The sequence below is a fragment of the Caretta caretta genome, chromosome 1, assembly GCF_965140235.1.
Source record: "Caretta caretta isolate rCarCar2 chromosome 1, rCarCar1.hap1, whole genome shotgun sequence".
NCBI classification, from domain to species: Eukaryota; Metazoa; Chordata; order Testudines; family Cheloniidae; genus Caretta; species Caretta caretta.
Window position 1 is genome coordinate 244,785,876 of NC_134206.1, and position 15,268 is coordinate 244,801,143.

Below are 15,268 nucleotides of genomic sequence, written 5' to 3' on the forward strand. Positions count from 1 at the left end.
GCCTGATGACTTGTACATGCACAATTAAATTTTGGGTTTGATTAATATTTTTGCATACCGCTTTGAAGTTTACTTTCCATGAATATTTGTGTTAGTGAAGTTGTTTGCTTGGGTGTTTGCAGAAAGAGAACGCAAAAGAGGCATAAGCAGAACCAAGAACTGATTCAAAAAGTTCCAGCAAATAGTTACCATTTAAAACAACAACAGTATTTCATTGCCCAGTTCTTCAACTAAGCACTGGAGGGAGAACAAGTGCATGTGAGTCAGATGTTCACTGTTCCCCAAATCTGAGAAACGCAGAAGCAGAAAGGCAGCTGGAAACAGAGGCAGAGGAGACAGTGGAACGTTTGTTTTGTGACCTTCTTTTAAGTCATATGTTCACTTCTCTTTTTGTGGGCCAGGATCAGGTCCAGGGGGAATGTGATCAGCTTCCCTTTCTTTGTGATTAGATCAGAGAGGGGAGGCCCTGAACTATGTTCTGTTGTAAGATGGGGTCAGGCTATGGCGGTGGTTGAGAACCTCTGTCATGCGACATGCGGCAGCAGTATCCCCAAAGCCAGTGTGATAGCTGCGCTGGGGCACGTTGGGGCTGGGGAGCATGGAGCCAGGGCTTAAGGTGGTCTGAAAAAAGTATGTCTGAGGGGGTTCCCATACGCTGGGAGCAGCAACCCTGGGGACTTCAAGCACTGCATGGCGAAGTCTCCGCTTCCCCTCCAACCACTGGCACTATTGATTGTGTGGATCCAGGGCCACGGGGTCGGGTTGCGTGACACCGAGCCACCAATCCGTGTCCAAGTGACAGGCCCCTTCCCCAGCTGGGGGTCTGGCTGCGTGGGGGCGCGGGGGGCTCCCAGGGCTGGGGACCTCTAAGCCGGGCCCCAGGACAATCGCCCCCCTTTGCCCCCTTCCCCCCGTCAGCCCCCTGGCTGCTGGTCGCAGCCAGGCCGGGCACTAGGACCTAACGGGAGTGGGACAGAGTAGGGGCGGAAGTGGTGTTCAGCGGGAGCGGAAGTGACGCGTTGTAGGGGCGGAAGTGGGTGAGGGTCGGCGCGGCGCCATTGTTGCCGTTGCGGCCGAGGTGTTTAGGGGGCGTGTCCCGCTCGCGGCAGGTGAGGGGCCAGAGCCACGGGGGCTGCCGCTAGATGGGTCCCCGGGGGGCTTGTGCGGACCTCAGTGTCCAGGGTCACCCCGGGACTGGCGTTTCTGGAGGCCGGGGGCTCTGTGGGGCGGCCGTGGCCGGGGGGGCGAGTCTCTGGGGCTGGGCGGGACTGGCGGGAGCGGGCGGGGGTCCTCAGCAACTGCACCTGTGTTCACCTGATGTACCTGAAGCTTGTAGGGGGAGCCTGGGCTGGGAGGGAAGGGAATGGGGTCCGGGATGACCTCTCACTGGGACATATTGGTCGGACCTTTGAGTGTTACCTGCAGTCCCACACCGCTCTCTCTCTCTCTCTCTCTCTCTCTGTGTGTGCTGTATGTGCCTTGCTGAGGTGGTGCAGGTGTTGCTGGCGGGCACTGGGCACGTAATAGTAAAGTAAGGGGTTGTAGCAGCATTCTGGGGAAATGGCTTAATTATATAGTTACTATGAGTCACGAGTTGGAGCAACAAAAAATAGGTGCATATCTTACCTTTGGTGCATAGTAGATCTGCAGATTCTGGGGTTTATACAGCGATCAAAGGTAGAATGACAATTTTGTAAAAACAAAACTGCTAGTTATGGACATTACTAGTATATTCATCATTGCTCAGTGGCAAAGCTTGGATGATTGTATATATGCATGTGTACATATATGTTTACATTTATAATTTTGGGTCTGGTTCTATTCAATATCTTCATCAATGATTTAGATAACAGCATAGAGAGTACACTTACAAAGTTTGCGGACGATACCAAGCTGGGAGGGGTTGCAAGTGCTTTGGAGGTTAGGATTAAAATTCAAAATGATCTGGACAAACTGGAGAAATCGTCTGAAGTAAATAGGATGAAATTCAATAAGGACAAATGCAAAGTACTCCACTTAGGAAGGAACAGTCAGTTGCACACATACATAATGGGAAATGACTGCCTAGGAGGGAGTACGGCAGAAAGGGATCTGGGAGTCATAGTGGACCATAAGCTAAATATGAGTCAACAGTGTACCACACTGTTGTAAAAAAAGCAAACCTCATTCTGGGATGTATTAGCAGGAGTGTTGTAAGCAAGACATGAGAAGTAATTCTTCCGCTCTACTCTGCGCTGATTCAGCTGGAGTATTGTGTCCAGTTCTGGGTGCCACATTTCAGGAAAGATGTGGACAAATTGGAGAAAGTCTAAATAAGAGCAACAAAAATGATTAAAGGTCTAGAAAAAAATGACCTATAAGGGAAGATTGAAAAAATTGGTTTTGTTTCTTCTGGAAAAGAGAAGACTGAGAGGGGACATAACAGTTTTCAAGTACATAAAAGGTTGTTACAAGGAGGAGGGAGAAAAATTGTTCTTCTTAACCTCCAAGGATAGGACAAGAAGCAACAGGCTTAAATTGCAGCAAGTGAGGTTTAGGTTGGACAATAGGAAAAACTTCCTAACTGTCAGGGTGGTTAAGCACTGGAGTCAATTGCCTAGGAGGTTATGGAATCTCCATCATTGGGGATTTTTAAGAGCAGGTTAGACAAATACCTGTCAGCAATGGTCTAGATAATACTTAGTCCTACCATGAGTGCAGGGGACTGGACTAGATGACCTTTGAGGTCTCTTCCAGTCCTATGATTCTATGTATGCCAGGCACTCATGGGGCCGCTATTATTCTTTTGTTTATTGATTATTTGGTAATTTGGCAGTTATCAGACTTGTGCACACATTTTTGGTAATTTTTGGAAATATGATTAATGACTTCTGAGAGTTAGCATCACATTGCTATGAATGCTTACATCTCTTTGTTGCTTCAGGCTGTTGCAGATACAGGAAGGCAACTTTACTTCAGTTTTGTATCAGTTAATGCTTGGTTTGCATTTTAAAGACTCTCTTCACAACCCTAGAAATTTACTTTAAAAGAGTTTGCATTCTGCAGAATCTGAATCAGTACCTCAAATGGACCTGATATTAGATACCACTGCATTAGAAGATTTTTGGCCTCTCCCCAGAATCATAGGCACCACCATCCCATTCACAGAAATAAAGCTTACTTGTAGAAAGAGGCAAGGCTTAAAGTAGACTGAATCACTTTGGAGTCACAGAACTATTAAAAAAAAGTATGAGTCAGGTCTGAGGCAAGTAAATAGCTGCTGACAGGACATTGTAAGTGTATTAAAGAATCACTCTGAGATTTAAAAATATGTTGCAAACAAATGCAGTTGTTCCTAGTAATGACAGATCTGTGACCAATTTAAGCCTTAGAAAGAGGGGCTTGATAACATATGAGTTTCATACTGATATATAATAGTATCTGTTTTGATGGGATGACAGGTTTGGAACAGGCTTTGTTCCGGCCCTTATTCTGATCTCCACAGCTGTGGACTGTATTGTTCAAACCCTGCAGTGGAAGCAGTGCAGTTCTATAAGGCTTTGAACTGCAGTTTGTATATGGGACATGGAGAATGTCTAAAGAATCCCTGAATGAGGAAAGCTGCTGTGTAATCATGATGATGTAGTTTGTGTACACATAGGAAAGCCCCTGCTTTAGTTACTCCGTACTGATGGAGAAAGAATTGCTGCCATTTGAAATATGTAGTGAGGATTACTCTACAAGCAAAGGCTGCAGTGTGTGTGTCGGGGGGGGGGGAGATAGCTTGTGAAACTGGTTCAGTCATCATTACCCAGGACATCAGCTGATTGTTTGCAGTAAAGTTGTGATGAATAATCTTCTCAAAAAATTATTCATCTGAATATCAAGTAGTTGCTGTTGAACCAGCAACTAATGCAAAGAAAGCCACCTGCTTGTGGAAGACTCATATTTCAGCCGTGCATTAGAATCCATTTGTTAATGTTCCAGAGAGAGCTCTGTTTTTTAAAAGTACAAATTTTGGATTTAAATTATACATTGGTATGCTTAAAGTAATATTACTAACCGTTGACTAAAATAGATGCTTCTCTTGCACTGTGGAGATGCAATTATTTGTCAAATAAATTCATGGGTAATGTTTTCAAAATAAACACATGCTATTGTGATAAATGCATTCATTCTAATAAAATTCTTCTGTGTTGAAAATAAAGAATGAGTCAGCCAACAGTAATACCGTTGCAGTGGTATTACATTTACCTGTGTATACTGAGAGAGGCTGCTGACAGGCATAATAACTGCTGTGTAAAAGGTTGTTATTGAGGCCACATCAGCAATGGTGGGCACATACATTTACTTTAATACTGAGTGAAAAACTTAGCCCCATTGTAAAATCACATCATGAAATGTTGAACTGATCAGTGATTGAGCCATGGTCTTTCCTGCCAAAAAGAGGTGACTGTCATCTCTCGAAAAGCATTGCAGATATGCTTCCACCACTAGAAGCGGGGGCCTCACCCTATGGAAAAGTACGTTTTTTCCAGGTCTTGACATCTGATTTGTGTCCATTTATTTGTCAAGAATTATAACATTCATAAACCAGTCGGAGAACACTTCAATCTCTCTGGTCACTCGATTTCTGATCTCAAAGTGAGTATCCTTCAATAAAAAAACTTCGAAAACAGACTCCAATGAGAGACTGCTGAATTGGAATTAATTTGCAAATTGGATACAATTAATTTAGGCTTGAATAGAGACTGGGAGTGGTTAAGTCATTATACTAAGTGAAACTATTTCCCCTTGTTTATTCCTCCTTCCCTCCCCCCCCCCCACGTTCTTGGTAACTCCTGGAAATGTGCTGGAAATGGCCCACCTTGATTATCACTTCAAAAGGTTTTCTCTCCCCCCCCCCACCCCACTTTCCTGCTGGTAATAGCTCATCTTAAGTGATCACTCTCCTTACAATGTATATTTTTTCATGGTCTGTGTGTATATATAAAATCTGCTCACTGTACTTTCCGCTTTATGCATCCGATGAAGTGACCTGTAGCTCATGAAAACTTATGCTCAAATAAATTGGTTAGTCTCTAAGGTGCCACAAGTATTCCTTTTCTTTTTGCGAATACAGACGAACACGGCTGCTACTCTGAAATCTAAAGGTGAAAGGCTCCCTGTCTATTGCCAATTTTCTGAGGCATCCAGTCTTCCTAGAGTACTGAGTTTACTGTGAACAGAACAGATACCACTTCCTCTGCCTGATGCAAGGTCTGGAAACAAACTTACTTTGATGTCTCCCTTGGGAAATTTTCTGCATTTCAGTCTTCCTTGTTCTGCTGTTTTGCCACTCCCCTCTTTCTGCTCTGGTTAGGCTGTCATGATTTGGGAAGGATGTCTGGGGGTCCCTTGATGTGTTTGTTTAATTATATTTGGTTGATGAACTTGTCTCATTTAGAAAGTGGAAAGAGCTAAAATGGCAACATTATTAAATCTATGTGTTCCCTGTGACTGCTCTGTCAAGACAGAAATGCCCAACCCACCACCCCACCAATCCGTCAGTGCTTCCGTCTTAAATGTGGTGCTTTTCTTATTTATTTGTATTATCATAACATCTAGGAATCCCAGGCATGGACCAGAACACCAAACACAAAACAAAACAGTCCCTGCCCCAAAGAGCTTGTAGTCTAAGATGATACAACAGATGTGTACGGACAAAAGGGGAGCGCAAGGAAACAATGAGATGCTATTTGGTAGTGTGACAGGCAGTGGTCTTAGTACACCAGTAGCCTAGCTGTTGTTGTTTTTTTTTTTTGTAGGCCTCATGACAAAGGAGAGTTTTAAGAAGGTATTTAAAGAAGGATAATGGCTGAGTTTTGAGGATGTTTATGGGGAGCTCCTCCCAAGCCTGTGGAGGCAGCATGGGAGAAAGCATAAAGGCGCATGTTAGATTTTCAAACAAGTGGGTAATGAAGGCTGGAATCATGGAGAAGTTGGAAGTGGAAGCTGATCTTTTGCTACTGAATGAGATGTGATAGGGTGCGTGGGGATAGGTCATGAAGGGTCTTGAAAGTGGAGACAAATAGCTTATGTATGACATGATAGAGAAGAGGGAGCCAAGGAAGGGAGAGATGTGCTCAAAGTGGCATGACAAAGAGGGGGTGACATGCTCAATTTCCTAGCCCAACACTTTGATCTTTTGCAGCAGCATTCTGAATGGATATCAATGGGCCAAGATTGCATTTGTCAAGGCCACAGAGGAGGATGTTGCACTAACCGAGACATGAGATGATGAGAGCTGACCACAACTTTGTAAGGTCTACAGATCTATGTAAGGTCTATAGATAAGAGAGAGTGCTGGTGGATACTTATCTTTAAAGATCTCTCACTCGTTCCACCAAAAGAATCATGTAACGGTAATGCCAGTGGCACTAGCTGAACAGACTGAGGGCTCTGTCACTACGGTAGGAGGGGGTCAGGGATTGAAAATGAGAAGTTTATAGTGTTGGCCATTGAATGGTGACTCTGACGCTTGTTCTACATTGGTGCCACATCCTCCCTCGAAACCCTGTTTTCCCCAGGAGTGACCTCTTTTCACTGCAGATCCCTGTAGCCTTGTGCTCATACAATTACCGGGTTGGTACTTCTACATGGAAGTGGTGTTGTCACTGTAGTGCGCTCCCTGACTCACCATCTCTGCTGAATTAGGGACATAAATACTTCTGAGGAATGGCAATAATCCTTTGTTCTACACGCCTTGTTAAATCCCCTCCATGCCCTTGTACTCCAGACTGCGCTGCATGTTGACCGTCTGTGAGGCTTGTACATGGCATTCTTGGGGATGATTTTTTTTTTTTTTTACTCTGCTTTCTTGTCTTGTATCATCTGCTGCTACTTCTGCAGCATCTCCTCTTGAATGACACACACTTAGCAGACCACTCCATGAGGCTGATCACAGGATCTTGTGATATCACTGGAATTTCCTCAGGCTTGTTTTCCTGCTGTATCCCAGAATCCTTTGTTTCTTCTTTGTCCTGTGCCTGGCAGTTTCCTATTTCAAAGCCTGTTGCCTGCACTAATTTGTTTCTGTTGGCTTCTTATTTCCTCTGATTGATTGTTTTGGCTCTTTTGTGTTACTTTACATTTGTCGACCAATTTCCCTAGTCACATCAAATCTGTTCTGCTCTACTGCTGCTCCAAAGCCTTTGGCAGGACGACAGATATGGTCTGCTCTCTGTCTTGCTGCTTCCAAGCATTACCAATTTGAGCTCTTATATAAGAACAGAAAATAAAGGAAGTCTGTTTCTTAGCATGTTGGGCCCTGTTTACTTGTGCTCTTCCTCAATCTAGCATCACAGATACAGTTCTTTCTACAGTTGCAAGTGTCTTGACATCACTTGAGGATCAATTTAAATGATGTGGGGAAAATAAGTTATGGGAGAAGAGACTGACTTCAGGGCAGGAGGATCAGCCCTTTACACACTCTGTCTCTGTGAGATGTTTGGGGAGGGACTGCAGGTATTCAGTGGGAAGTACTGGGCGCTCTCGCTTGAAACATTTTAATATTTGACTGGATGAAACAATTTTTCCCTGGCCTCCTGGGAGAGCATAAGATGGAACCTAATAATAAAAGGCTCTTACATCCCTAACTCCTGACTCGAGAGCATTCCTGCCAGACAAAAGGTGTGCTCCTTATGTGTGGAACCCAACTTTCCCACAGGACATTGTGTTGCCTTGGATTTGAGGGGCGTATATACTCCTGAATGTGATCAAGCTAATTGCCAACCATATTATGTGCATTCAGCCGCCATGAAGTAATGAAATAGAACACCGCTTAATGAAGGTTTAATTTGGAGACAGGCTTTCAGAAGCAAGGTGATATCTAGCTGGCAGTTTCTGCTAATCAGAATGGAAGGAGGGGACAAACACTTAAGCAACTGAGTCTGAAAACCTTGGTGGTTGGAAAACCTTGTCTAGACGCCTCTAATATTAAATTTATTGAAAGTTAGAAAAGTGATCCAGTAGGGGTCATTATGACCTATGTGTTTTGTAGAAGCTAGTTATAAAAGATTAGCTAATAGAGTGTACTTTGGAGCAGTCCTCTGAAGCCATCTTGAGAGAGTTTTTTCCTGACACCCTTTCTCCCCTGTGGGTAAGCAACTGGCCACTGCCAACCTGCTGTTAATTACTCAATGCCATTCCAGACGTTAGGTAAATATCTGGGCTGTTCTAAACCTATTGCTTATGTTTGTGTGTGCTTAAATCTAATATACTGCAGTTTTAGACAAGAGCATGCTTACTTGCATTACTCCTTGATCAGACAGAGAAGTGCTGTGTTCCTGTTGATTTATTCCTTACACCACCTGGAGTGAAATAGTTAAGTTGCCCCTATTGGGGGTTCTGAAGACCCAGGGTAACAATTGGTCTGACTGATGTTCCATGTTGTTTAAAATTCAAGTAGAGCATTCACATTTTTTTAAAATAAGGTTTCTTCTTTGCTGGTTATTTCTATTTCTTTTACTATAAAAAGCTTTGATGGGGCAACAAGCCTTGTGGATGAGGAGGTAGATGAGCTATACCTTGACTTCAGTAAGGCTTTTGATACTGTCTCAGATGACCCTCTCATAAGGAAACTAGGAAAATATAGCCTAGATGAACCTACTATAACATGGGTAAACCACTGGTTGTAGAACTGTACTTAGAATAGTTATCAATGGTTCACAATCCAGCTGAAAGGGTATATTGAGTGGAGTCTTTCAGGGATCTTTCCTGGGTCCGATTCTATTCAATGTCTTCATAAATGATTTGGATAATGGCATAGAGAGTACACTTATCATCCACAAACTTTATACCAAGCTGGGAGGGGTTGCAAGTGCTTTAGAGGGCAGAATTGGAATTTGAAATGATCTGGACAAACTGGAGCAATGGTCTGAAATAAACAGGATGAAATTCAATAAGGAATAATGCAAAGTACTCCTCTTGGGAAGGAAAAAATCAGTTGCTCAAATACAAAATGGGAAATGACTGCCTAGGAAGGAGTACTGCACAAAAGGATCTGGGGGTCATAGTGGATCACAAACTGAATGAGTCAACAGTGTAATACTGTTGCAAAAAAAAAAGCAAACGTCATTCTGGGATGTATTAGCAGGAGTGCTTTAAGCAAGACACGAGAAGTAATTCTTCCACTCTATTCAGCACTGATAAGGCCTCAACTAGAACATTGTGCCTGGTTCTGGTCATCCCACTTCAGGAAAGATGTGGACAAACTGGAGAAAGTCCAGAGGGAGCAACAAAATTGATTAAAGATTTAGAAAACATGACTTAGGAGGAAAGATTGCAAAAATTGTGTTTGTTTTGTCTGGAAACAAAAGTCTTGGGGACATAAGTCTTCAAGTACATAAACGATTGGTACAAAGAGGAGGGTGATAGCGTTCTCCATAACCACTGAGGACAGGACAAGAAGCAATGGACTTAAATTGAAGCCAGGGAGATTTAGGTTGGACATTAAGAAAAAACTTCCTAACTGTAAAGGTGGCTAAGCACTGGAACAAATTACCTAGGGAGGCTGTGGAATCACCATCATTGGAGGTCTTTAAGAACTGTTTAGGCAACACCTGTCCGGGATGGTCTAGATAATAGGTGCAGGGGACTGAACTAGATGACCTGTTGAGGTCCCTTCCAGTCCTGCATTTCTATCCATGAGAAAAACATTCTGTAAATTAGAGAACTATTTCCAGCTCATGCCTGCCTAGGGGCGAGGACTCTAAACTGGAGATCTTTCATGATGGTGTAGAATACCAATTTCTAGGCCACTGGACTGGCTTAAATTGGAACTTTAACGGTAGCTGCTACAGTGTACCTGTCAGAAGTACAGGAATAGGTGTCCTGACTTTCCCACAGTGCTTTGGGGTTGGAAATTTGTGAACTGTGATACTGATGATGGAGTCCTGGTGCTTTATGAATATGCTCTCTCAAACATTGTCTTGCTAAAGAGGGAAAGAGACTTAATATTTAACCAATTTTAATTGGCCAAATTTAAAAATGTTGTTTAAAATTCAAAACTTGGAAAGGGGGTGGGGAAGGAACAATTTTGACAATCTGGGAAATCCCTCCCCCCATTTTTTTACTCCAACCAAGTTTCCTTATATATATGAGGCTTGGTTCTGGAGTGGGCCTTATGCCCCTTACCCTGTCAAACCTGGAATATTATGTCAACACTGGGTTGTTACAGCTTTGGTGGTGATAGGGTTGCCAAAGTTTCTCCCCATCACCTAAGAACAAATCTCAGACATGGAAATTTCCTAGAGACTGGTCTGCAATACCCTGAGTTTAAAAGATGTCACTCTGATCAGGACAGATGCTGAGCAGAGAATGCTGTGCCTATTTTTGAGCCTCAAGGAACACTGTATGAAATGGCCCTTCACTTAAAGAGTCTTAATGTTTGTTGCTCTCATGCAGGGCTTGGAAACAATTACCAAATATTTACTATCCAGAGGCAAATATGAAATGGAGGAGCAGGAGGAAGAACTACTAGGGAGGTCCAGTGGCAATAACATCAGCCTTTTAACAGCCAAGTTTCCCAAGTGGCAAGAGTGAAATTGACATGATTCTTGTCGCTTTCATTGATGCCCCTAAGATTTTAAAAAGCATCAGTTAAACTGTCTAGCTAGTGTTTTAGTTTCACTCTGATTGGGAAAATTATGAGCAGTGATAGATTTCGTGGAACTGTCTGGAGACTCAGGAGAACACTGCATCGGGTTATGCTCACTTCAGGTTTGGAATGCTATCTAGACACCCATGATGGTCAGGAATGTAATTATTAAATAAACAACCTTAAATTGCACTGAATTGATAATGAAGGAGCTTAAGATCACCTGGGAAAGCTTCCCACTTGCTAGTGGTGAGTAAATGAGTTTTTTCCAAGCCCTGTTCTCATGACATGGCTGCTCCTTCACAGTTTCTAAGGGAGTCCTGACAGATAAATACCTGTGCATGTAGCTCCAGAACAACTTGGAACGCGAGCATTGTCTTCATCTCTCCTTTGTTACTTAGCGTCAAACTCCATTCTGCTGAGGTAATTTTTATCCCTTCAGATAAAAAGTGCTGCCCTGACTTCCTGACTCCCAGAATTCTATGGCAGGAAAACTGCAAGCAGATAATCACGAGGGAATTACGCTGCAATGTGGTTGCTGGACTGTCATAGTACTGAGTTACTGCAGACACTGCACACTCTGCCTGAGTTGTAGGAGAGAGGGTGAAGAACACAGCTGGGAGAAATAATACTAAAATAAACCTGAAAGAGCAAGGCAGGCACTTTCAGAAGATTAAAGATAGTGGGCAGGAGAAGAGGAGGAGAACTGTGTCTTGAGAGAAGCTGCTCCGAGATGGAATGATATGCTGTATCCTGTGGCCATAGTGTCTGAGTTTGAAGGGAATAGTTTATCACTTGAAAGCAATTTCTGCTGTTTTTAATCTCCACTCTCTCTGACCTCTTCCTGAGATAACCTCTGCCAAAAAGCAGTCCAACCTGCAGTTTATTTTCTAGATTATTGATTTCCAGGCAACAAAAAGCTGGGGTAAAAATAGGACAGCAAGCCACCCTGTTGGTTTCAGAGTAGCAGCCGTGTTAGTCTGTATTCGCAAAAAGAAAAGGAGGACTTGTGGCACCTTAGAGACTAACCAATTTATTTGAGCATAAGCTTTCGTGAGCTACAGCTCACTTCATCGGATGCATAAAAGTGGAAAATGCAGTTAGGATATTTTTATACACACAGACCATGAAAAAATGGGTGTTTATCACTTCAAAAGGTTTTCTCTCCCCTCACCCCACTCTCCTGCTGGCAATAGCTTATCTAAAGTGATCACTCTCCTTACAATGTGTATGATAATCAAGGTGGGCCATTTCCAGCATAAATCCAGGGTTTAACAAGAATGTGGGGGGAGGGTGTAGGAAAAAACAAGGGGAAATAGGTTACCTTGCATAATGACTTAGCCATTCCCAGTCTCTATTCAAGCCTAAGTTAATTGTATCCAATTTGCAAATGAATTCCAATTCAGCAGTTTCTCGCTGGAGTCTGGTTTTGAAGTTTTTCTGTTGTAATATCGCAACTTTCATGTCTGTAATTGCGTGACCAGAGAGATTGAAGTGTTCTCCGACTGGTTTATGAATTTTATAATTCTTGACATCTGATCTGTGTCCATTTATTCTTTTACATAGAGACTGTCCAGTTTGACCAATGTACATGGCAGAGGGGCATTGCTTGCACATGATGGCATATATGACATTGGTAGATGTGCAGGTGGACGAGCCTCTGATAGTGTGGCTGATGTTATTAGGCCCTGTGATGGTGTCCCCTGAATAGATATGTGGGCACAGTTGGCAACGGACTTTGTTGCAAGGGTAGGTTCCTGGGTTAGTGGTTCTGTTGTGTGGTATGTAGTTGCTCGTGAGTATTTGCTTCAGGTTGGGGGGCTGTCTGTAGGCAAGGACTGGCCTGTCTCCCAAGATTTGTGAGAGTGATGGGTCATCCTTCAGGATAGGTTGTAGATCCTTGATAATGCGTTGGAGAGGTTTTAGTTGGGGGCTGAAGGTGACGGCTAGTGGCATTCTGTTATTTTCTTTGTTAGACCTGTCCTGTTGTAGGTGACTTCTGGGTACTCTTCTGGCTCTGTCAATCTGTTTCTTCACTTCAGTACGTGGGTATTGTAGTTGTAAGAATGCTTGATAGAGATCTTGTAGGTGTTTGTCTCTGTCTGAGGGGTTGGAGCAAATGCAGTTGTATCGTAGAGCTTGGCTGTAGACAATGGACCGTGTGGTGTGGTCTGGGTGAAAGCTGGAGGCATGTAGGTAGGAATAGCGGTCAGTAGGTTTCCGGCATAGGGTGATGTTTATGTGACCATCACTTATTAGCACCGTAGTGTCCAGGAAGTGGATCTCTTGTGTGACCTCGTCCAGGATGAGGTTGATGGTGGGATGGAAATTGTTGAAATCATGGTGGAATTCCTCAAGGACTTCTTTTCCATGGGTCCAGATGATGAAGATGTAATCAATATAGCGCAAGTAGAGTAGGGGTATTAGGGGACGAGAGCTGAGGAAGCGTTGTTCTAAGTCAGCCATAAAAATGTTGGCATACTGTGGGGCCATGCGGGTACCTATGGCAGTGCTGCTGATTTGAAGGTATACATTGTCTCCAAATGTGAAATAGTTATGGGTGAGGACAAAGTCACAAAGTTCAGCCAGCAGGTTTGCCGTGACATTATCGGGGATAGTGTTCCTGATGGCTTGTAGTCCATCTTTGTGTGGAATGTTGGTGTAGAGGGCTTCTACATCTATAGTGGCCAGGATGGTATTTTCAGGAAGATCACCGATGGATTGTAGTTTCCTCAGGAAGTCAGTAGTGTCTTGAAGATAGCTGGGAGTACTGGTAGCGTAGGGCCTGAGGAGGGAGTCTACATAGCCAGACAATCCTGCTGTCAGGGTGCCAATGCCTGAGATGATGGGGCACCCAGAATTTCCAGGTTTATGGATCTTGGGTAGTAGATAGAATATCCCAGGTCGGTGTTCTAGGGGTGTGTCTGTGCGGATTTGATCTTGTGCTTTTTCAGGGAGTTTCTTGAGCATATGGTGTAGTTCCTTTTGGTAACCCTCAGTGGGATCAGAGGGTAATGGCTTGTATAAAGTGGTGTTGGAGAGCTGCCGAGTAGCCTCTTGTTCATATTCCGACCTATTCATAATGACAGCACCTCCTTTATCAGCCTTTTTGATTATGATGTCAGAGTTGTTTCTGAGGCTGTGGATGGCATTGTGTTCTGCATGACTGAGGTTGTGGGGTAAGTGATGCTGCTTTTCCACAATTTCAGCCCGTGCATGTTGGTGGAAGCACTCTGTGTAGAAGTCCAGTCTACTGTCTCGGCCTTCAGGAGGAGTCCACCTAGAATCCTTCTTTTTGTAGTGTTGGTAGGAAGGTCTCTGTGGATTAGTATGTTGTTCAGAGGAGTGTTGGAAATATTCCTTGAGTTGGAGACATCGAAAATAGGATTCTAGGTCACCATAGAACTGTATCATGTTCATGGGGGTAGAGGGGCAGAAGTAGAGGCCCCGAGATAGGACAGCTTCTTCCGCTGGGCTAAGAGTATAGTTGGATAGATTAACAATATTGCTGGGTGGGTTGAGGGAACCATTGCTGTGGCCCCTTGTGGCATGTAGTAGTTTGGAAAGTTTAGTGTCCTTTTTCTTTTGTAGAGAAGCAAAGTGTGCGTTGTAAATGGCTTGTCTAGTTTTAGTAAAGTCCAGCCACGAGGAAGTTTGTGTGGAAGGTTGTTTTTTTATAAGAGTATCCAGTTTTGAGAGCTCATTCTTAATCTTTCCCTGTTTGCTATAGAGGATATTGATCAGGTGGTTCTGCAGTTTCTTTGAGAGCGTGTGGCACAAGCTGTCAGCATAGTCTGTGTGGTATGTAGATTGTAATGGATTTTTTGCCTTCAGTCCTTTTGGTACGATGTCCATCTGTTTGTATTTGGAGAGGAAGATGATGTCTGTCTGTATCTGTACAAGTTTTTTCATGCAGTTGATGGATTTCCACTCCATACGGCTAAATGCAGTGTCTTGCATAATGACAGGTTTCAGAGTAGCAGCCGTGTTAGTCTGTATTAGTCTGTTGGGGTCTTCCTGCTAGCTAACATTGGAAGTACTGAATAAGTTCCCCCTTTCTAGTGTTTATATGTGTATTATCTCAGATAGTCCCAGCTGCTGCCACATTGTCTATAAGAAGCATGAGCATCCCCTTTGCTGCCGCATATACAAAGCTGGCGGGTTGGGTCTAATGGATTCGGGTCTAATGGATTTGGCATGATCAAACTGAATAGCTGTCTGTGCTAAATATCATCTATTAAGCCCTAGTAATACAGAGGTAGGGACGGGGGGAAAGTATTGTGATATGCATGAATTTTTGTATTGGGGAAAATGCAGGGAAGATCTAGTGGGTCTGAGGAAAGGATGGAAGTGGGATATTGGAAGTATTTGGGTGAGAGGGAAATGTGGTGATAATGGGGTGGGGTGGGGGGGGGAAGATAAGGGAGGGCAAGATCACTAAGCAGAAGACTGAAGCTGATGACAATAGCAGAACATTATTGCCCAGTGGGTTGGAAGAAATGACCAGCTGTTTTATTTCAGGGAGATGCTATATTTTCAGAGAAATATATTGTTTGTATGTGACGGTATTAAAACTGAGGAGCTTTGAACCCTGCTGAATCAAAGCCAGCTGTATGAGCTTGCTGGCGCTGCAGCAGCAGGACAGCTGGA

At 43.6% G+C, this 15,268-nt stretch overlaps 1 protein-coding gene across 2 annotated transcripts in view; it reads left to right on the top strand.

Annotated features, from left to right (window-relative positions):
* The first annotated feature begins 1,022 nt into the window (after nt 1-1,022).
* Nucleotides 1,023-15,268, top strand: part of WASHC1 (WASH complex subunit 1) — a 73,137-nt gene continuing 58,891 nt past the window's right edge. The window contains exons 1-2 of one of the 2 annotated variants that reach the window (XM_048829222.2): nt 1,030-1,109; nt 5,102-5,238. In XM_048829222.2, coding sequence (XP_048685179.2) covers nt 5,232-5,238 — 7 coding nt within the window. In that variant the 5' untranslated portion in view covers nt 1,030-1,109; nt 5,102-5,231. Of the gene's footprint in view, nt 1,110-5,101; nt 5,239-15,268 lie in introns of both variants that reach the window. The other variant, XM_048829233.2, reaches the window with a different exon arrangement.